General features: G+C 41.2%; 3 protein-coding genes across 8 annotated transcripts; 1 reads left to right on the top strand and 2 right to left on the bottom strand.

Moving 5' to 3' along the window:
* Positions 1-346: 346 nt before the first annotated feature.
* il12rb2l (interleukin 12 receptor, beta 2a, like) lies at positions 347-6,879 on the bottom strand. 2 transcript variants are annotated; one of them, XM_028412959.1, is made up of 15 exons: positions 6,741-6,879; positions 6,370-6,468; positions 4,728-4,869; positions 4,486-4,634; positions 4,234-4,376; positions 3,992-4,133; positions 3,803-3,879; positions 3,491-3,725; positions 3,200-3,394; positions 2,982-3,086; positions 2,761-2,895; positions 2,344-2,505; positions 2,180-2,249; positions 1,542-1,647; positions 347-1,385 (listed from the first exon to the last, which is right to left on the bottom strand). In XM_028412959.1, the coding sequence occupies exons 2-15, from the start codon at positions 6,440-6,442 to the stop codon at positions 1,047-1,049; spliced, it is 2,073 nt and encodes a 690-aa protein (XP_028268760.1). In that variant the 5' UTR covers positions 6,443-6,468; positions 6,741-6,879; the 3' UTR covers positions 347-1,046. The 2 variants fall into 2 exon arrangements, with proteins under 2 accessions (XP_028268760.1, XP_028268761.1); XM_028412960.1 differs by lacking the exon at positions 6,741-6,879 and adding an exon at positions 6,551-6,707.
* A 1,542-nt stretch (positions 6,880-8,421) lies between these two features.
* On the bottom strand, positions 8,422-9,203 carry rln3a (relaxin 3a). The gene is made up of 2 exons (XM_028412476.1): positions 8,955-9,203; positions 8,422-8,732 (listed from the first exon to the last, which is right to left on the bottom strand). The coding sequence occupies exons 1-2, from the start codon at positions 9,196-9,198 to the stop codon at positions 8,452-8,454; spliced, it is 525 nt and encodes a 174-aa protein (XP_028268277.1). The 5' UTR covers positions 9,199-9,203; the 3' UTR covers positions 8,422-8,451.
* A 1,356-nt stretch (positions 9,204-10,559) lies between these two features.
* On the top strand, positions 10,560-20,969 carry rfx1a (regulatory factor X, 1a (influences HLA class II expression)). 5 transcript variants are annotated; one of them, XM_028412177.1, is made up of 18 exons: positions 10,560-10,712; positions 12,207-12,593; positions 13,227-13,336; positions 13,412-13,504; positions 14,053-14,150; positions 14,243-14,678; positions 15,321-15,502; positions 15,933-16,052; positions 16,165-16,298; positions 16,673-16,791; positions 16,928-17,034; positions 17,120-17,271; positions 17,530-17,627; positions 17,827-17,976; positions 18,297-18,505; positions 18,660-18,813; positions 18,904-18,949; positions 19,034-20,969. In XM_028412177.1, exons 2-18 carry the CDS (start codon positions 12,227-12,229, stop codon positions 19,192-19,194), a joined length of 2,736 nt encoding a protein of 911 aa, XP_028267978.1. In that variant the 5' UTR covers positions 10,560-10,712; positions 12,207-12,226; the 3' UTR covers positions 19,195-20,969. The 5 variants fall into 5 exon arrangements, with proteins under 5 accessions (XP_028267978.1, XP_028267980.1, XP_028267979.1 ...); XM_028412179.1 differs by having other exon boundaries at positions 14,240-14,627; positions 15,327-15,502; XM_028412178.1 differs by having other exon boundaries at positions 14,240-14,627.
* Positions 20,970-21,573: the final 604 nt, after the last annotated feature.

The following is a 21,573-nucleotide window of genomic DNA, read 5'->3' as shown; positions in this document are numbered from 1 at the left end:
CCTCCTTGGTCTTGCTAGTGTTCAGGACAAGGTTGTTGTCTGAACACCATCCTGTCAGGTGCTGGATCTCCTCTCTGTAGTGAGTCTCATCATTATCATCATTATCTGTCGGTATGCCGTTGCAAAAATGCAATTTCCCCATTGTGGGACTAATAAAGGTTTCTTAATCTTAATCTTAATTATGAGACCCACTACGGTGGTGTCATCTGCAAACTTCAGAACCATGTTTGTGGAATGAATGGCAGAACAGTCATGTGTGAACAGGGTGAAAAGAGGGTGAAAATATGCAATTGTGTTACACACTGAACCATGTGTGTTGACAGCGAGAGGAATGAATATGACTCTATTTTTACTCTTTAATTCATTTAATCACAATTTAAATAGAAAAACATGGCAGTAACAAGAAATAGCACCCCTTACTCATTTACATTCAGTTCATTTAAAATAAGTAGGGCACTTGGGAATTCCCATTTGTGATTCACATCATTTAATAACTAATCATTTTTTTAGCATTCATTTAGTTCAGCTAATTCCCAATGCTTGGACAATTACTCATTGTTACCAAACTGCGACATTATTGTGGGAAAATGCTTTTAAATATTTACAAAACCCCTGAGTTGCTAAATTACTGCTAAAAATGCTATGATATAGATGACAGTTAGGGCCATTGCTCATGGCACATTTATCCTGTGAGTCACAATTGACTAAAACGTGGAAACAAGTGACAGAAAACATGGCGACAGAGTAATCAATTGCTGGAATGAATTATGTGTATAAGTAAAACTCAATAATCATTTTTCTCTCAGTGGCAAATAGTGGTTTAAACTCCACATGAAATGTGCATATATTACAAATAATCCTATTTAAGAGCAGGAGACATCAATGCCACTGAATACTGGTGGTCCGGTATGGCAGTAAGATAACACTGTGTGGTAACAAAGTCTTAAAAAGGCTGAGAGACATTAGCTTTGGCTGATCTTTCCTTCGATCCTGATTTTTGACAGGGTAGAGAAGCCTATATATCCATATATTTTGTTGTGGAGACATCAAACGTTTAGAACTTCCACAGCAGTGGGCATAAAGTGTTTTTCATAACCTGATGTGAACGGCTCTTCCTCTGATGAAGATGTCGAGTTCTCTTCATCAGAGTCCACCATTTTGCTGTAATCCTCTCTTCCAAATCTATGGTCTGTTGGAAGACATTCATCTATAATAGCCTTGTCCCTTTGGTCCTCTTGGCAGTCCATACGTCTGTCTCCTGCCACTGACCAGACTGATTTGTCAGGGTCGTCATCCAGAGACTTTATTTCCACAACTTCCAGCACAGAGATCTTTGTGTGTGGCTCGTAGACAGGAATGCAGTTCCACACCAGGGGTTCATTAAACTACAGATGAGCACATACACACAAACACACAGAGAACCATGCGCTGTTTTTGTGGTTTTGGCAATGTGCAACGACAGACCAGGATTTGACTACATGGATTTCTAAATAAGCAGTCACAAGTAACAGGAATTTGAAGACAATTTAATTCAGTCTTACCTGGTGCTTCATCTGTCTGAAGATGTAGCTGTTGCCGGGATCTGGTACTTTTTCATACAAACACTGAGGCATCAGTCGTCGCACTTTACTTTCTCCACAAAAATTACTGGTAGAGACAAAACAGAAAGACAAGAACCTAACTGTGTTAGCTTTTGATGCAAATGTGCAGATTTTAAACTAACTTTTTAGTATTAGAATGTGGTTGGTATGTATAATTGAACAATATCTACCAGAACTCCTTATTCCTATACAAGAAAATGTCATAAAACATATCATCTGGAGGACTACAGGGCTGCTGTAGAAACTGCAAAATCATACTTTTGTTGTATGTTTGCCATTGATGCAGGACTGAGACATATGAGGCTGGACACCACCTCTGCCAGTGAGGAGAGCAATACAGAGCTGCCTCAGACACAGGAGCTTCTTTTGGATGACATTTGTAACATTACATGGCCAGAGAGGATACATAAGTTGTGGTTCAGATAGATAGTTCCACTCAATAGACAGTCATGTTTATAAGCATCCACTGCTTATGGCCAGTAAAACGCCACTTTAACTTACATCAAACGACATGTTGTTAAATGTTGCTTTTAAATAGAAATATTACAATGTCAAAAAAGGTAAAAAGATTATCTCACCTACGAAGGCAGCCACAAAAGATGACCAAAACCACAAAACCAACTCCTAACACACCTACAATCAAGATTTCTGAGAAAAGAAAGAGACAGACAGAAAGAGAGTGAGTTAGTTTATGGCTTGATTCTATTAATCCACCATCTCACATTTACATGTGATGTCATACCAATGTTTTCATGTTTCTCTGTGTGAAACGTTCTGGTGACGTTTGCTCCAGGCCCCGCTCCATTCACAGCTCTTATCCACACCTCATATCCTCGGCCTGGTTCCAGGTTTTTCAGCTCACAAGTCATTTTTTCTTGCTGTGGGGTTGCAGGGACATTGTACACTAGGGGGAGACATATTGTTTGTTTGTGATCAAATAATAGCTGATAAAGGCAAGTAAATAAATGTATTCATGTGTATAAAAAAATGTACAAAACACAGGTTTATCAAGCATTTTAAAACTGCACAGCACAAGTTTTTGTTTATGGACAAATAACCTGAAAGCATCATGCGTTTGGACAACACTGTACAACAAGAAATAACCCTTTACTTCAAAAGTGTAGCTCTGTAGTGTTATTTATATATTGTTGCAATGTACCTTTATGTGTGTCCACCCTTATTTCATAATATAAAATCAGTCCGTTCTGCTTGGACAGAGGAACTGGTTCCCAAAACAGAGTCACATCAGTGGCTGAAATCGAAGACACCTCGAAAAACGGCACTGAGGAAGGAGCTAGAAAGAGATACAAAGAGTTAATCTTCAATGAAATGTAAGCTCAGAAATCTGCAAAAAGCGACAAACAATGCAAAAACATTTACCTTTTTCAAGGGAATATGCAATCTTGGATGAGAACTGATAAACTTCACTGCTGTTTGATACTGTGAAAACTGACACTCGGTACGGCGTGTACTTTTTGAATTGACCTGTAGGTGGAGACAAACACCCGAGCACCATTCTTAATGATGTTTGAAACACTGGATTGTTTTTATTTACTCTTGACACAATGTTTTTTAGAATGTACCCAAATGATGCAGACCTTTAAATCCTCCTGTTTTCTGGCTTTTGTTCACTTTGATCCAGTCAAAGCCACGGCCAGGTGCACTCCCCACTTCTTTATATTGCACAACATATTCTTTGACGTTGTCGGTTAAGTGTTGAGGCAAAGTCCAGGACACTGTGAGGGTCTCTTCGGTCATGTTGAGCTGAATATTTTTATTATTCTCTTCATTACCTTAGACAAGAGACAAACATTTTTTAGGATAAATCTTAACACTATGCCCGCAGTCTCTCCTGAGGATGTGTTGTGAGTGAGGCAAAGCTTCTGTACCTGTTGTCAAGACTAGACGGTAAGGCACTGTGGCACCACGGGTGTTGTAGGCTGACACATTGACAGACGATACGCCCTTTAGAGAGGAGTTGAGGTACCATTTCAGCCCATCATACACAATTTGCCCGCTTGGCTCAGTTGTGGTCACATTCAGCAGCTTCACAGTGCCGTCGTTGTGGCAAAGTTTGACTTCAAATGCCCAAATGAATCCACACGCTTCAGAAAAAGAAAGATTCTGTAGGGAATAAAAGAAAAAGATAAGATGGGGTAAAACTGCACACTGAGACTGACAGACATTCAGTCTTAACCTACCTTCCAGGTCAGAAAACAGTCAAAGTCTGTAGGATACATGTCACAGTCCCTCCATACATCCACCACTCCAACAGGGGCTGTGCAGCAGAGGTACAAAGACATCCAGAAAGATAAGAGCAACATCAGAACTCAGCCTTTCACAAATTGTTCTCCAACAAATCTAAAGACATTCAAAGACAAAGGACTCACCCGCCTCTGCACTTTTTATTTCATAGATTTCACTCCAGTCACTTGTCAAGCCTTTGAGACAGGTACAGCGAACTTGAATTTCATAAACTGTGTAAGGCTTGGGGTTCTCAATGATATAGCTGCCATGGAGTCCACTTTCACGCTGTGTAAGAGGTAAAAACAAAATCAATTTATTTATTAATGGACAGCATGGACAGATAGAAAGAGAAATTCAGGGAAGGCAAAGCATAAACTGTTCACACCTCACCCCACACTTGGTCTTCCTGAGTCCGGTATTGAAGGTCACAGACTCCCGAAGACACCTCCAGTTCACGGCAGGGGGGAGTCCAGTAGACCTCTAAGGGGTCGTGATGGATTGTTGAAAATTTAGGAGGTGGTGGCTTTACTATAAAAGAGAAAACTATTTAACTTAAAACATGGCTTAAGCAAATATCTATGTTTTAGCATTCTGTCAGTTATTTTGATCCTGCTGTTGATCTACAGGACTGACTTACTGATATCTTCTGTGTTGAACACAAGCACCTCAGATTTGGCAGATCCGTGCTGGTTCCTAGCCAGGACCCAAACATGAAGCACTCCATTGGAAAAATGTTTACGACCTATAATCCCATCTAAACTGCTGCCGCTGCTTCCATGCCCATCCCTAATGACATGACAGGACAAGACAAAGAGAGAGGAGCTGAACAAAGTCATCAGATGATAAGACGATACAATTTAAATATGTATTTATGTTTACTCGCTATTTGCTGGCTCCCAGTGCAGGCTGTAGTTAGTGGAATGGTTTGACTTTTGATCCCAAACACAGTGAATATCCACCCAGCGATGATCTTCATCATATGGTCGATAGCACTCAAGGTGAGAAGGAGGTACAGGGGGACCTGTGGAAATTAAAAGGTAAAAACAGGAGTGATAACACTGTTCTAAACTCTTAAAGGAACAATCCACCAAATTTCAGGCTGATGCATGAACCAACTTATTGACACATCCCTTTAAATGCTCCTCAGTTAGCAACTGTGTTGTTTAAAATATAGCAGAGTAGATCTTGAAGAGTCAAAGGACTAGCTCAGCTAAGATCCTTTTTAAAGCTCTTATTGCCATCGCTCCTTCCTGTTTATAAGATTTGCTTTTACCCTGGCCTACACAAACCTAGTGGACCTGTAAGGTTGCTGCCTTTTTCAGAATCAAAACAAAAACTCACAGCAAGTTATCATGTAGAAAATGCTTTTGACACCTACACTTTAGCTTGTTTCCTTGCTTTTAATAGTTAGAAATGAAACTCTTGTTTCATTTTCATGAAACATTTCCTCATTTTACAAAACTAGGTGATAGGGGGGCGGGCAGTCAAAGCACTCTGTGTTACAAATTATATTGTATGAAAATGCATTTACTATGTAAATAAAGATCAGTTTATTGAAGAGGAAAAAAGCTAATTATAGTATGAGGCTGGCACAAATGATGCTGATTATATAAACAGGTGGTCTCCATCTTCTGGGTTTAAACTGGTTCCTTGGCCCTTGAAATCATGAAAATTTGAATCCTTTTAAGGTATTTAAGTGATCATGTTAATCTGATAGGGACAGGTGTAAGGTCACGGGAGTTACTTTTTGTGTGAAAGGAGAGCCTAGTGAACTGTTTGGGACAAGATATGCAGATCTACTGGCTCATTTCACGATTTTAAAATACTACCACCATGAGTCAGAGAACCCACAGATACTCACCCACTATTAATCTACCTGATTATCGGTCACCCCAGAAATACCAAAGAGGCATACACAGTTCAAATAAAAAGCTTATTTTACAATCTGTTCATCTGTGCCACAATAAATAGAAACACTAGAGAAAGGAAGAACATTTTTTACGAGAAACAAGAGTGAAGATGTTTTTAACCACAGGACAGAGCATCAAAAAGAGTGCCATCCACCCTTCTCTGCAAACTTTCACACTTTTTTTTTTTATTCCTTGCAAGACTGTCACCTTTAACCAGTTCCTGTAAGCTTGCACACGTTTAGCGGTAAGTTATCGAATACTAGCACGTAGCACAATGCAGAATAGCAACATCTGAGTAACATCAACAGGAAGTGAACCGTTTGGGTCTAGATGAGTGCACCCTTCCTTTGTGGCCACTTCAGTCTACAAATAAAAAAAACGTGACCTGTAGGTTGGTTAATATCTTCAGCATAACTCAGTAAGTTTGTAGCAGAGGAACGACGGCTTCAGAAGTAGAAACATAGAGTGTGACAATGACTTTAACATCTGCTTTTGGGTAGTTTGTTTATTTTATATTATATATGTATAATATAGACTTATAACAATGAAGGGAAGTTAGGCAGACAGCTAGAAAGAGGAAGCAGTGAGTGAGTGAGTGAATGAGAGCCTACCTCCTGTTGCCCAGCACTTTGTTAGCGTGATCAGCAAGATGGACAGATGCCACCTTAGCCAAGGTGTGTCCATTACATTTGGACCCAAGCCTTCAGTGCCTGTGAAAAAGAAGCAAGGTCCAGTCTAAGTGTACATTCAGCCACAAGCTATATGTGTAACACATGGCAAGTTAATACATACCCTACATGTGTTTACAGTAGACCCCCATTATAAACTGTCAAATAGTGGTAGACGGTACGTTATAACACGGCGATAACCGCCCAACTAAGGTGGCAGCGTAGGTCTATTACAGCTCTGTTTACAGTTCAAGTTACAGCAAGCCGGCACTTCCTCATTAATGGTGGATTATTATCGGGTTTAAATTGTTTACCTTATCACGAGACACAGGGCGATGCTTGTTGCGCATTCTGCTGCGACTTCAAGAATGGTATGAGAAAAAAAATGCAAAAAAGAAAAAAGAAAAAAAAAGTTGCAGCGAGGTTGAAGATTTCCTTCCAGCAGTTCCCCGCCTATTTCTGGAAATGTGATGACGTCACACGCACGGTAGCCAACAGAGCCCCCCCCCCCCCCGACCTTTATTTGGGGTTCCACGTGTGCAGGACGTGGGTTAAACGTGTCAAAAAGTAATCAGTGTGGGATTTGTAACGCTTAAAAACACGATTCTCATGGTCTGATATGAATAAGCACTATGTGTGTGCTTATGTAAGCCACTGGTTTTACTCTTCTTCTTGCTAATTTACACAAATATATGTGCATACACACAACTAACAACTATATGTTATTGCTGTTGTTAGTCAGAATGACACGAGAGAGTTACATTTATCCTAATGTGTCAAAAAATAGATAGATATAAATTTTTAAATTTTTATTATTTACTATAGTGTAATAAATTTAACACTTTAGACAATAAAACTGGCTTTTTTTCTGCCCTCAGAGTCACCGTTGACATGGTTAAACATCATAAGAAGAAAGATAAATAAATAAAGGTCCCTAAATATAGTGTCCCATCTGAGATACTGCTTTTCAACATCATCATTTCCAAAGTATGTGGTGTCATCAGGACAGTGTCACAGAGAAGCTGAGTTTAAGTGTAAGCATGCACGTAGACACAATTTAGAGACACTGAAAGCCTTTACTTGCCATCACAACTAAACCTATTTGGTACTTTTACTTTCATTTCATGTAACTTGACCTTCACTATGACCACACAACAATAAATTTAATGATGTTGAATCACTTTAGAAATTTTGCAGAATATCTGGGACAAACAAGCATGTCAGTGTTTCCAAACCTTTGCAGCTTGATACAGCCATGAGTGATTATGAGGAGTCTCATGTGGTTTCTTTTTAAATAACTAACCAAAGCTCAAACATGCAGCAATAATAAAAATAACAATAACATGAGTTGTATTACTGTTTATGTTATTTGACACAAATTATGACGACATGGCACAGAAGAATGTTTGGCAGATGATATGTTTTTCTGACAGTACTTTCATACTTTAGTTGTAAATTGAAATTCCAAATGTTTTACTTCAATTCAGTATATTTACATATCACTGAAAGTATATTGTTGAGGAAGTACTGCAAAGCACCACATGCAGAATATGCAAAGACAGCACAATCTGTGCAACGTATTATACAGAAGCCTTCGTAATTAAGGAAATGACCCGTGTCAATTACTTTAGATGTTGTTGTCTAGATTCCAGCCCAATAAAACACCATGAATCTTGTAATAATTTAGCAGACATTATGCTGTTGTTGTCAAATGATTTTAACAAAGCATTTTATTCCCTTGAGTTCTAATCAAATGCAGCAGAAACAGTTCAGCTACAGTACAGACTCTGTACAGAAAAATCAAACAATACAACAATTCTGTTTAACACAGAAAAATATACTTGTTCATATATATCTGCATATATATAAATATATATACATAAAATGAACACAAACAACAAACATAAATCATGCTTTTTTAACTTAAACACAATGAATATAAACAATAAGATTGAATATACATAAGATTCATGACAATTGAAAAATGTGTGTGTGTGTGTGACTGCTTGATTGTTGAATCGACCCTCAGCAAAGAGAGCTGATCTCACTCTTGCTGCAGCCCCACTTGCAGCACGCATTGGACAGACCCACCACCACATCCCGGCCTTTGCGGTCAGCTTTGCGGAGAGCCTCCAGGATCTCATCGGTGATGAAGGAACGGGCGGGTCTGCTGAACGCTCCCTCGTGGTCGTCTCTAGATGTGAAGCTCAGGTCTCTGTTTCTCTGGAGGAAACTGTCCACCACAAAGTTGTTCAAGCCTTCTGTGGACTCCTCTTGATGGGAGCTGAATGGGTCCTCTGAAGCATCTGCTGAAGTGAAATGAGAACAAAAGTATTCTGCACATGAAATCCCATGTCATTTCCTGTAAAATGGGTTTACGTGCTGCTTCCTGTCCATGGTTTGCACACAACAGAAAAAGCTGAAAACAGAAACTCTTTGATAGATGTACACATGGATGCAGAGGAAACACAATCTTGTTGTCATAGGTGATGAGTGATGAGGTGAAGATGGAGCACCTTCAGTATTACCTGCACTCCTGAGTGACCGCCTCCATCGTGAACCACCGCAAGTGAAGATGACTGCCCGGATGAACTCTCGGCCACATAGCTTCACCCCATATGTCGGGTCCTCCAGTGGCTGAACCCCAGCCACAAACAGACACACAGCCAGCACAACAGCTTTCCACATAGTCCCTCCCCGAGCAAATAAAGCAACAAAGAACTGTTTAAATTGCCTTAACCAACTATTGGGTTTCTGTCTCCCTGTCTGCATGAGCTATGACTTTACAGGTGACCCAGGCGTGGTTTATAAAGGGCTTTTGGAGACGTGCATGTTGCGTATGCAGGCCTGCTCTGAGAGGAGAGCAGATTTGAAAGAGAGATACTCTGAGAGACCTTTATGAAGACAAAAAGCAGAGCAAAGGTGGCATAATTAATGAATATGTTAAAGGCCTCTATGAACTTATTTCAGAAATAGATGCAGTTTGCTCAACATTGCATAGTCATGCTAATGTACACATGGTGCACATATTGACAATAATAATACAAATATTCACTCTACATTAACATGTGTGATGACAGATTTTTCATAATCCATGTGTGATTACAGATGCCTTATGGTGTATACTGCATGCTTAGTGTATTTTCTTGTGCTGTGAGTATTTGCATCATGTGTTGAAGGCATTTTCTTACTTTCCTTGTAAGGTGCAGTCTTCAATTCTCTTGGGCACCATAAATCAGCTACTGCCCGAACAAAGACCCCTCAAAGTCAAATTATGGATGTTGCCGTTAATTATCCTGGTAAGATGTAAACCACTACAGGAATATGCTTTCACTATTTTTTTTTATTTACATCAGCTTTGCCTTTTTAAATCCACAAACTACCCTGTCTAGCTTATGTATAATTTCTTTTTTCTCTTAAATATTCTGTTAGCGCTTTGCCAAAAGGTGAACTGGCAGGACCGAGACACAATCAGTGACATTTTCAAAGTAAGATAACATACAAGTCTTATTATGAGTCAGACAAAAATAAAACACATTTTTATCTGTGTATCCACATAGGCAAAAGGTCGCACAATTAGGAAATTACAATGGGGGATGATGAATTTACAATTAATGTTATGATAAAAAGCAAATAAAATGGCATTTTGTGACGGTGTCCACCCTGACACTTATTAACACATTAACGTCATAGAGGCCAACCATAGAGGTCATGGGAGTAATAACAACATGATATGGACTGTACTTAAATAAATAGCCTCTTTCTGTTTTGCCAGTCAACCCATCACTTTTGCAGTCACTCCTGGGTATACCCTATTTTAGATTTCATGCAATAATAATGTAAGACAACACTTAAAGCAATCTAATAGAATATAATACCAAATGCCTTTGTTCAGGGGCATATATTTGTGCTAAGATTGGTTGATGTAGACAAGCAGTAAGGCAAACCTATTACTGTCACTTGCAGAGCATCCACCGTATAAAAATTTAATGCTATTTAATACACTGGGATTTTCCACAAATGGGCGTGGAAGGCTTTGTAGTAAAAAAAAATTGCTGGTACTGTGTCTTTAAGACAATTTGCTTTCACTCAGCCAATCAGAGCAAAGAAAGGGGAGGGAAGGGAGCGGGTGGGTAGCAACAGTTGCCCTGGTGAGGAAGAGGCGCCATAGCCACGGTAGCCCTGGCGACAAGAACCCAGCAACGAGAATCAACAACAACAACTGAATCCGCCATTAAAATAAAAGAAGATATTTACCAGGGGGGAATACATACGTGGAACTAGAGGTGAAGCTCTTAACAGATAGAAAATATGTCATGTCCTTTAAACGCTTCTACTGAAATGTGTTCTTGCTTTTCCCCTTGTTGTTTCAGTAGCCATAACAGGCAACTGCCTCTCAGAGTTAACTGAGGTTAGCCTGCCAGCAAGCCGTCGGTCTTATAATCAGTCGTGTGCCTTTCTTGAACGCTCTAGTTTGCGCCTGCTGCTCATTCGAGTGACACTGAATTTTCACTGCCATGATGCATACTCAAGTAAGCATACTCAAGCAGACCGTTGTTATGGCGATGTCAAATGCAAAAGGTACAAAATGGCGGTTGTTGTAGAGACCAGTTAGCTTGCTGCCCGTGCTACCTTGCTAGACGGCTAGCATCTGTGCTGTCACGACAAGCTTGAATTTGCTACTGTGAGCAATTAACGTTTCGAGTTACCAGAAACGAACACTCGTCTTGTTAACAGTTAATAATGGGCGTTCGGTAGCGGTTTAATACATTCCGCGTTATGTATTTGCCGATTCAACACACAGGTACAGAACTACCCTAAAAAGGGGAGGCCAGATTGGGTCAATCAAGTTACAAGTGTAGCCTCTCAGATGGTTTTGTGACGGTGACAAAGTCAGAACGGCAAAATGAAAATGAAATGTGCTCCTCTTGGTAGGAAAGTTAAGAGCTGTGGCAGGTGGCAGACGTTTAACGTCTGAAAGGGGCGTTGCGAAGAAGGGCGTTCTGCAGGTGCTTTGCATGTCCGAGTTCAGTTTAACCTCTTTGTTCACTGCAGAGCTAAACGATCAACTTTACATGTTTATAGTAAGGTTTCTGATTTAAAATTTACTAATATTGTTATCATTGTATTGATGAAATAGCTTCATTTGGTTTTGGCACACAGCTGCAGGATTCAGCCACATCATGTTTTTTAGCTATAAGTGTGAAAATGTCTAGTTTAATGTAAGCTGAGGCATCCTTGCCTTTACAACTGAAACAGTGTGTGACATTACAGCCAAATACTGTGAAATCCAGTGATGGATGTTACCAGGTTATAATACAGATCAAATTCTATATGTGTGAAAGGCAAAGAAAGTGTGATCACATTACAGGTAATAAGACACCAAATTGCTTGTTGCTGCTCCTCCCCCACAGCATCAAACAGGTCAGCCACAGTAGCACTTTCAGGCAAACAGTGTGTGAATGTAAAAATATTTTAAATGTATGTGTACCTGTGTCATTTACAAATACACTCAGCTGATATTGAAGAATTACTCTGTTACTTGGTATAGTTGCTGTGACATACAGTTTTTCATAATTGCTGCTATGGCCATATCAGTTTTAGTTCTGATCATTAACAATGTAAACATGAAAGCTGGTGGACGGGCTCATTTTAGCCCCTATTTTAGCACATTTCTATCAGTAAATTCAGCTGCTATTTTCATCTGGTTTTCTTGGACCTTATTTATATCATGTTTGGTCTTGTGATTGCTAACCTGTTACTTCTTTCTTTATTTCTAGGGTGATTCCCAGCTCTTGTCATGGCCACCTCAGGCTACATAGGTGAGATCCAGCCAGCAGCCCAAACCCAGGGTGCTGTTGTCACTGTCACAACGGGTCAACCTGACTCCAGCTCTGCCCCTTCAACAGCCCCTCAGTTTCTGGCTGAAATTCAGACTACTGAAGCCACTTCTACTATTGTCACACCCACATGCCAATGCCGAACTTCTCCCACTGAACAAGCCACCTCTATTACCACACAGAAGCCTGCAGCTGATAGTCAAGCTCAGTCCACAGCGCAGGCCCAGCCGGCTCCGACACAGTATGTGACTGCAGAGATCCAGGGCTCACCCACACAGACTGGGAATGCTCAAAGCACTCCTCAGTACATCGTTGTCACAGTCACAGGTAAAAGCGGTAATTTTTTTACTTTATGTCCTGAGTTTTAGCTTATGCAAATTCTAGTGTGTGTTGTTGTGACTGCTGGAATTTCCCCTTTAGGTCCTCTTTTGGTACTGGTTTTGGGGGGAAAAGGTCTAAGTACAGGGGCTGGTTTTCTGATACTGTTGTCAACACATTGCGAAAGATGTTGTTGCGTTAAACATTGTGGTTCTGTTTATGTTTAACTTGGAGCAACCAAGCAGATGCAAGTCAATAAACAGCATAAGGAAGGTAGAAGAGATAAAAAAGGAAAAAGAGGTACAGGTTTTGTTAGCTCATTACAACAGTGATCGGAGTCAAGGTAGATATTGTTTGGCCATACGTCACCTTGTGTATCTGGCAGTTTCTTTACCACAATGGAAACACAAAGGCTCAAAGGGCAGACTTGGGGGATGTTAAACAATAGCCTACATCTTTTCTGACAAGTGTTACCATGGGAACAAGCCTGGCACAGAAAGTTTTTACAACAAATGTCTCGTCAGCAGGCTAGGTAGCCATTTTGGAAGTTTCCACCATGGATGTGGCATAATGAACAGACAAATGGGGTTGTGCTTGTGTCATTGGTGCACAGATGGTAAGTGGCCTTGTTATCTTTTTCAGAGGGCACCCTTCACTCAAGTGACAGTGTATCAGACTCCAGTCCCCCTCCAGCTGTTGTGCAGACTGGAGTTCCCACCCAGGTTGTTCAACAGGTACAGACAGCCCAGCAGGTAAAACATGCACACAAAACAACATTTTGTTTTCTTGGACCCCCCCACTTAATGAGTATGTCTTCATCTCATCAGAGGTCGGTGGTGCAGGCCACCTCCCAGATAGCAAAGACTGAGCCAGGCACTCTTAGTGTCACCAGTCTACAGCCTGTCCATATCACCCAGGAGGTAAGTCAGACAAATGCACAATGTCACCATCTGTCCCTTGTGAGCATATAATGTAGAGTCTAAGTCATCAAAGCTTTAAAGCCTTCAAAATCTTACATTTCACCTGATTAGTAGGAGATGTCATCTCAACATGTCTGAACGTCTGCCATCTTTCAGCTTCCCCTTAGCACTGAAGTGAGTTGGTTAGTCAGGGAAAAGAAACTTGAAGAATGGCAGCAGTATGATGAGGAACAGATAGCAGACTTTGTAAGAGATTTCTGCCTCCCTTGGATCTTCAATACCAGCTACTTTCCCTACTCTCTGTATACTGAGGGAGAGATAGGAGACTATTCTGCAGGTACCAGCTCAGACCCCAGTCAGCTGCCACTGCAGACTTCAGCTGACACTTTCCAAGTAGGTCAGGGACACTGGATGTTCACTGAATGCTGAAGTTAAGTTTTTAATTGCAAGAAAAATTTTTGGGTGATGAAACAGTAGATATGATCTGACAATTTGGGTGAGGATTTATGATATTTTTTTGTGTGGGTATGTGTGTCCTCACTCCTTAGGTCCAGCAGCAGCTCACAACAGTCCCAGTGCAACATGTATACACCAATCAAGTGCAGTATGTGGAAGGAGGAGACACCAACTACACAACCAGCACTATGTTAGAACAAAGCCGTCCATAATTCTTTTTAGAGTTTAATTTCTGCAGAAGTTTCCTTGCTTTCTAACACGCCCATGTCTCCCATCTAGTAGATCCAGCACCTTCCCATATGCTGACAGCCCCCTGTACACCCAGACCACAGCTGCTCAGTATTATGAAGGCCAGCCACCTTCAGGCTCACCGGCTTCAACCCCAGGCACTCCTCTCACCGTCTCTGTGACTTCTGGCACTACAGGGGCTGTGTCCATGTTTGTGGCCCAGCCCACTAGCGCAGCAGGGGGAGGGGCCACCGTGGTGACCACCGGTGGTACCACCAATGGGACAGGGGATGGGGCAGGCACCAACGGTGGCACGGCAGGCAGCTATGTGATTCAGGGGGGTTACATGCTGGGCAGCAGCAGCAGCAGCAGCAGCAGTGGAGGGGCCGCTGGCAACAGTCAGAACTACTCACACACCGCCCGCGCCTCCCCAGCCACTGTGAGTATTACAGAGGGCGAGGAGAGTAGCGTGCCGTCGGCAGACAAGAAGGTATGCAGAGGCGCCAAGCGCAGGAATTTCTTCTTTTTGTTTTCATCCACACGACCCTTCGGTGGCACACACTGATGATGTCATAGTTTTTGTCAAGTCAATTAAAGTCAATTATGTGGAGATTCATTAGGACCGGAGGGAGATATGATACTTTGAGTATTGATCACAACAAATCTTGTAGAATTCAGATATTTTTTTTGTTTCTTCCTCAAAGAAAACAAAACCATGACCTCATCATTCTCATGTCATTGCAGTGCATGTGATGAGGGGCATTTTGAATTTGCCTGAAATGCCCCAACACTATAACGTTCATCCCAAATTCATCATATTGAATCGCACATGATAATGACAACCAAAATGTGTTTGGCAGACATCCCATCAGTATTCCAGGTCATTGATTCATTGCATACCAAAGTTGTATGCCACGGCACGCAAACAGATGTATGTGTGTTTTCATTAACGAATGATCAACAGACTGTAAATGAGAATGGATTTCTGTAGTTTAATGATATGAAAAATGTGTTTGCATGATCTAAGCCACGTGTGTATTGCTTATTCTCTGTGTTGCGGTCTGTCCTGTTTATATCTATTAGCTTTGCTAACTGCACCAGCTTTTTTTTTCTTTTGTTGCCTGTGTGTCAGGTACAGTGGTTGCTGGACAACTATGAGACAGCTGAAGGAGTGAGTCTGCCACGTTCCACCCTGTACTGCCACTACTTGCTGCACTGTCAGGAGCAGAAGCTGGAGCCTGTTAATGCTGCGTCTTTTGGGAAACTCATTAGATCTGTGTTCATGGGGCTACGCACACGACGCCTGGGCACACGGTGAGTTTGGGAATCAGACACCCAAACTCAAATACATACCACCAACTTAGCAACACGTTTATGCACTGTTCACGTTCACATTCATACTACATACATGATTTTTAAATGGCATTATTAATTATTACATCATAGAGGGAACAGGTTAACATTTTCCCCTTCATGCATATGATCTGCATGTGCATACATTAGCAGAGTTGCCAAGCTCTCTGGAACATTGCAAAATGTTAACATAGTGTGGGAAGAAATGTGAGTAGAGATGAGGGCACACAGCATGTGTGTGTATGAATGAGTAGGAGGGGAGAATGTGCTACTAAAAATGACTTGGTACCTCTTATAAATAATGCATTTTAGGTCCCTCTTGCTTCTCCCCTGTAAGACATAATATATACGTTTGTTGTTAATAAATATATATGCCATCTGTTCTTGGTAGGGGTAATTCTAAATACCACTATTATGGGCTGAGAATCAAGGCGGGTTCTTCTCTCCTTCGTCTGATGGAAGACCAACAACATCTGGCAATGAGGCAGCAACCATTCTCACAGAAACAGAGGTATACACAAGCACTCACTCTTTACCATTTTATTTAACGAACTTGTGGGGGTCTAACGCAATCTACAGTTTACTACATATGTGTGATGTGTTTCCCCCACGGCTTCTGTCAGGTTGAAGCCTGTGCATAAAGTGGAGGGAATGACCAATGGCACAGCAGCAGGAGCAGGCCAGCAGCAACAGCAGCAACAGGGGTCGGGGCATGTGGATATCAGCACACAGGTTCAACAGTACCAGCAGTTCTTAGGTGAGTCTATAGAGCACTTGATGTCGTTAAAGACTATGTCCCTGTTGCACCTAATCATAGCTCTACCTCTCACCCACTATTGTCTTTTCTCTTTTCGCATGTTCTCCTTCCTCTCCTTCCTTTTTTCTTGGCTTAATAAAATGTTTGGTGATGTTGTAGTGTGTTATACAAATACAGTAACTTCGGTTTATCTCTAGTCATGCATTATACCTTCAAGGCATGCTTGAAGTTTGACCAACTGATTTGTTTCATAGATAAATATAACTTGGCATCATCTGTTTTGCACTGCAAATATATGCAGTGTCTGTTTATATTAATACCTAAAGGCAGCACAGAACACTTTATGTAACCCCCGTCTTTGTGTGTGTGTCCAGACGCATCAAGAGCTCTTCCAGAGTTCTCAGATATCGACCTCCAGCGAAAGACTCTTCCAGAAGGCATTGAGTTGGAGCACATAAAGAGCTTCCAGCTGCTGTACAGAGAACACTGTGAGGTAACCAACTATCTTGTACCCACAGACCATTTGTGAGAATGGTAACCTTGAATTTAAAGTTTACATTTAGTTCATTAGTATGTCCTCTGCCAGTCATCGAAGTTTTTTTTTTCTCTTGTTCTTTTTGTTCTTTCAGGCCATTCTGGATGTGATGGTCAATCTGCAGTTTACCCTGGTAGAGACTCTGTGGAAGACCTTCTGGAGGTTCAGCCAAAGTCAGGCTGGCGATGCCACGTTGGCTGTGTGAGTGGTTCATTCAAGCCTTTTTGTCCCAGAACTATAGGAAGTGCCAGCACTCTTTAAATATGATCTCCATTCATCTTGGCAGTCACGATGAGTCAGAGAAGCGCCTCCCAAAGTCCTGTCTGGTGTTGCTGTGCAAATATGAGCCTGTGCTGCGCTGGTGCCGTGACTGTGACAACAGCCTGTACCAGGGCCTGGTTGAGATCCTCATCCCTGATGTCCTCAGACCCATCCCCAGTAAGATTTAACAAGAATGCCACCCTATGTAAAATTTGAACACTAATTAGCAAGTGATTTAACTGAAAATAATGCAACAACAATGTAGGAATGTTTTTGGCCCTGGTTGTGTTTTAACTATTTATCTAGATGAGGCTGGTTTAATAACACTACAGAGGATATTGAGGCACAAATCAAAATTTGATGATGGTAACATTTTGGTATATTATTGAGGTAATAGAAAGTGAAATGTACTTAAATGACCTCCACCGTCACCAGGTGCCTTAACCCAAGCCATCCGCAACTTTGCCAAGAGCCTGGAGAGCTGGCTAACCAACGCCATGATGAACATCCCTGAGGAAATGGTCCGCATCAAGGTACAATCATTTAGCTTTCAGTGGATGGAGCAATGTGTTTTGTAGGTCACAGAGCAAGCCTTGTGCAACAGATTATGTCACAGTTTCCGGAACGCAGCCTCTTGCACACTTGCTTGCATTGGACGTCATCGGAATGTTTTGGCACGGTGAACACTTTCAAACCTCTCTCTCTTCCTATCATCACTTTGTGCACCTTAAGGTAACATCAGCCAATGCTTTTGCTCAAACATTGCGCCGCTACACCAGTCTGAACCACCTTGCCCAGGCTGCCCGTGCTGTCCTCCAGAACACAGCCCAGATCAATCAGATGCTGTCTGACCTGAACCGTGTTGACTTTGCTAACGTCCAGGTTGGTTTAGTCTCTTAAACATTGTGTAAATGTTGCAGGTTGTGGTTTTATGTACCCACTTCCTCTTTCTCTTTCCTACAGAGTAAATAGTCATAGTATCTCTTTATACCTGAAAAAATCTCTGAGTGTGTGTGACTGCACTGTGTTAAAATGTAAACCTGAAAAGAATGCAATTCTACATTTACAAACATTACATACCCTGTACTAGTGTTTAATACTCTGATCAATAACTGTTTGGAAAAGCTGAGCAAACTAGTAGTCACACTGCTGCACTCTAGTGGTACAAAGACTGGCTGATACTGACTCTTTGCCGTTTGCAGGAGCAAGCCTCGTGGGTGTGCCGGTGTGAAGACCGTGTTGTTCAGCGGCTGGAGCAGGACTTCAAGCTCACCCTTCAGCAGCAGAACTCGTTAGAGCAGTGGGCTGCTTGGCTTGATGGCGTTGTCTCTCAGGTCCTAAAGCCCTACCAGAACAGCCCTGCCTTCCCTAAGGCTGCCAAGCTGTTCCTTCTGAAGTGGTCATTTTACAGGTGTGTTCCAGTGTCAGTTGTCGGAATCATTAGTTATTGAGAGGATGATTGATGTTTTCAGCATCTCACTGTAAAGCCACTAAGTTCTTATATTGTGTTTAAAGCTGTGATACGCTGTGTAACAGTTTGTTCTCCCACCATCTTGGCTCTACAGCTCCATGGTAATCAGAGACTTGACTCTGCGGAGTGCAGCCAGTTTCGGATCCTTTCACCTGATCCGCCTGCTGTATGATGAATACATGTACTACCTTATAGAGCACAGAGTGGCCCAGGCTAAAGGAGAAACGCCTATTGCGGTCATGGGAGAGGTAGCCACACAAACGCATATATATATAACAAATAATAATAAGGATGGAAGTCATTTCTTTAATACTAACTCATTACCCTTTTGCCATTAGTTTGCCAGTTTGGGCCGTGGTCTGAACCAGCTGGATCCTGACAAAGGTCTGTTTTTTTTTTTTACCCATCTCACACACGCATGCTCCAAGCATTGTTCTAACCATCTCTGCTATCTATTGTATACTCCAGAGGAAGAAGAAGAGGAGGAGGAGGAGAGTGACGATGAAGGTCAGGAGCTGTCGCTTCCATCAGATGCGCCAGTATTAGGGGAAGAGTCACTGGAACCACCTGCAAAGTTGGCCAGAACTGACCAGAGAGTCCTGTTCACCACCGGGTCAGCTGACAACTAAACCACTGACAGATGTACAAAGAACACAAATTTTTACTTGTATATAGTTCTTGTAAATATGCATTCTTACAGTTGCTGCATTCTGTTTGGATTGAGTGTGTTGTTTAGGCATCGAAACACACTCAGTCAGTAATTGCTGCTGCCTGGATGACACAACCACCTATTGGCGCTGTTGATGAAATCAATAGGATGTGGTTTTCAAAAATAGAGTCTGTAAAAATGAACTAAAGCCAGGCATGTTTTGTTTCTTTTGCAACCTGTAGCCTTGCTGTCTTCTTCTGCTCACCCTGTCACTGCCATATCAAAGCAGTCAATACTGTTGTGTGTGTGTAAAGGTGCAAAATGGAGTAAAATTATTAGTGTGTCATTCAGGAGAGAGAAGAAATGTGTAAACGACAGCAGATGATATTTGGGTGGGTTTGTCGTGTGTGTGTGTTTTCTGTCTGCTTGTATGAGCACTGTGGTCACACCGCTATGCTGTTATTTGTGGAGGCCGACGACATGCTTTTCCATGGTTGTGTGATTGTGAGTCAAGTGTTGACTGTTGTGTAGATAACTGAAACTTTTTCGATTTGGGTGATTTACTCTTTGATTTTATTCGCCTGTAAAAGAAATGCTGTTGTGTTCTTGGAGTGCCTCACAGCTGCTACACACACACACACTTGTAAATCTACAGCTGTGAAATAGGGACTCCCCATTTGTTGCTGCAAAAAATCCTCTCTCTCTCTCTCTCTCTCTCTCTCTACTATTGAACATCTGAGGGGTACTGTATGTGTCATAGTTTGTGTTCAAAGTGCTTCAATCTTGCCCATCTGAAGAAGTTCCTCTGTGGCCTCATCTTCCTTTGCCTTATTTCAGTTTGTTTTTTCCATGTGTGTCATGTGTGTGTGTGCCAAACCAGTTTGCTTTGATCCAAGATCTTTTAAATTCTATTTCTATGTTTTTTAGGAGGGCTGTGCCTCAGTAAGACCGGCGATATATTCTACTGTATATTTATCCACTACTTTGAATTTTGTTGTCACTAAGTGAACCTCTTGTGCAGTGTGTATGGTGCTGTGTTGTCACACATTGTAAACAGCCTTTCTGTGCATTATTGATTTGTGATTGTACATCCAGTTGTCAATCCTTTTATCACATCTGATGTTTTTTTTTTCCACAAGGCCCTGCTTAGGCTTAGGCCCTGCCTCTTTGCACATGTTGACTATTGTCTTTAAACTGTTTTTTATTCATTTAAAAGTCTTAGATAAGTTTTTAATGGACACAGGAAGATGTCAAATGTCATTCAAATATCTTGTATTTGGTGAGTGATATGATGGCCTCTTCTGCACAGTCCTCCACCAACACTCATTTCCCCTTTGTGGCACTGCATTTCCACCTTTCAGCCAATGGCTTTGTTTTGCTTCAAACATCCATATTCTTAAACACTGTTCGTCAAGATGTGTTGTTGAAAACATGTCCTATTTTAAATTTTAAATTCTATGTTCCTAAATAGCTGCAACGCATGTGTTTTCAACAGGTGTTGGCAGCCTCAAACCAGCACATCATCCTTTATATGGAGTCTAAATGCTATCACAGCTGAGTACATATCACTTTAGTCGGTTGTTGTTCTACAGCACACGTAATGCCCATTGTTTACCCGGTTAAAAAAAAACAAACAAAAAAAGTTAGTCATTTTTATAGTGCATTGTTTCTTATGTACAAAAGAAATTGAGAAAAAAAAGATGTTCAGTGGCAGTGTTTTATGAATTTGGTCTGCTATAAGTATGACTGTGCCTTTGGAGGTGGTAGAATGCAATTAAGATGTTTTTAATTTTAAAGAAATAAATTAAAGAATTTGTAAAATTGCACTTGTACTCCGTCTTGTTGATTTCTTTAAGGGTCGTTTTCTGGAATACAGCTTTACACTGTTTACACTGGTAAGTGGACAGATCACACAGATTTTTGTCAATAACATTTTTGCATTTCTGACCGATCTGAGAAAGACTAATGGGGGCCATTCAGTAGTGATTTATCTCATCTGATCCTTTATTATTCTGATATAGAACACATACATTTGTAACAGAAAATGATGGATGAATTTTCACCATTTTAGCCTAACAAAAGAGAGTAAGAGTTGCTCACCTGCTTTGCCAGATACACAATATGAATAAAACTGTACCGTTCACTTCATAGAGTATAACAAAGGAAACAACTTTAGTTGATTTAAATGTGATTGAAATTTAATTTCACAAAAATAAAGCAATAAATAAAAAATCTTAAAACTTAACATGGCATTCAATTCATCAGTAGAGGTCGCTGTCAGTATTTCTTCTACTTTCATTGTGACGCCGCACGCCATGTTTGTTATGGGCCTTCTACGTCAGATGATGACGGAAGCGCT

Source organism: Parambassis ranga, chromosome 8 (genome assembly GCF_900634625.1).
Source record: "Parambassis ranga chromosome 8, fParRan2.1, whole genome shotgun sequence".
In the NCBI taxonomy this organism is placed as follows: Eukaryota; Metazoa; Chordata; class Actinopteri; family Ambassidae; genus Parambassis; species Parambassis ranga.
The sequence above is the reverse complement of the archived record's forward strand: the minus strand, read 5'-3'. Positions and strand labels throughout refer to the sequence as shown.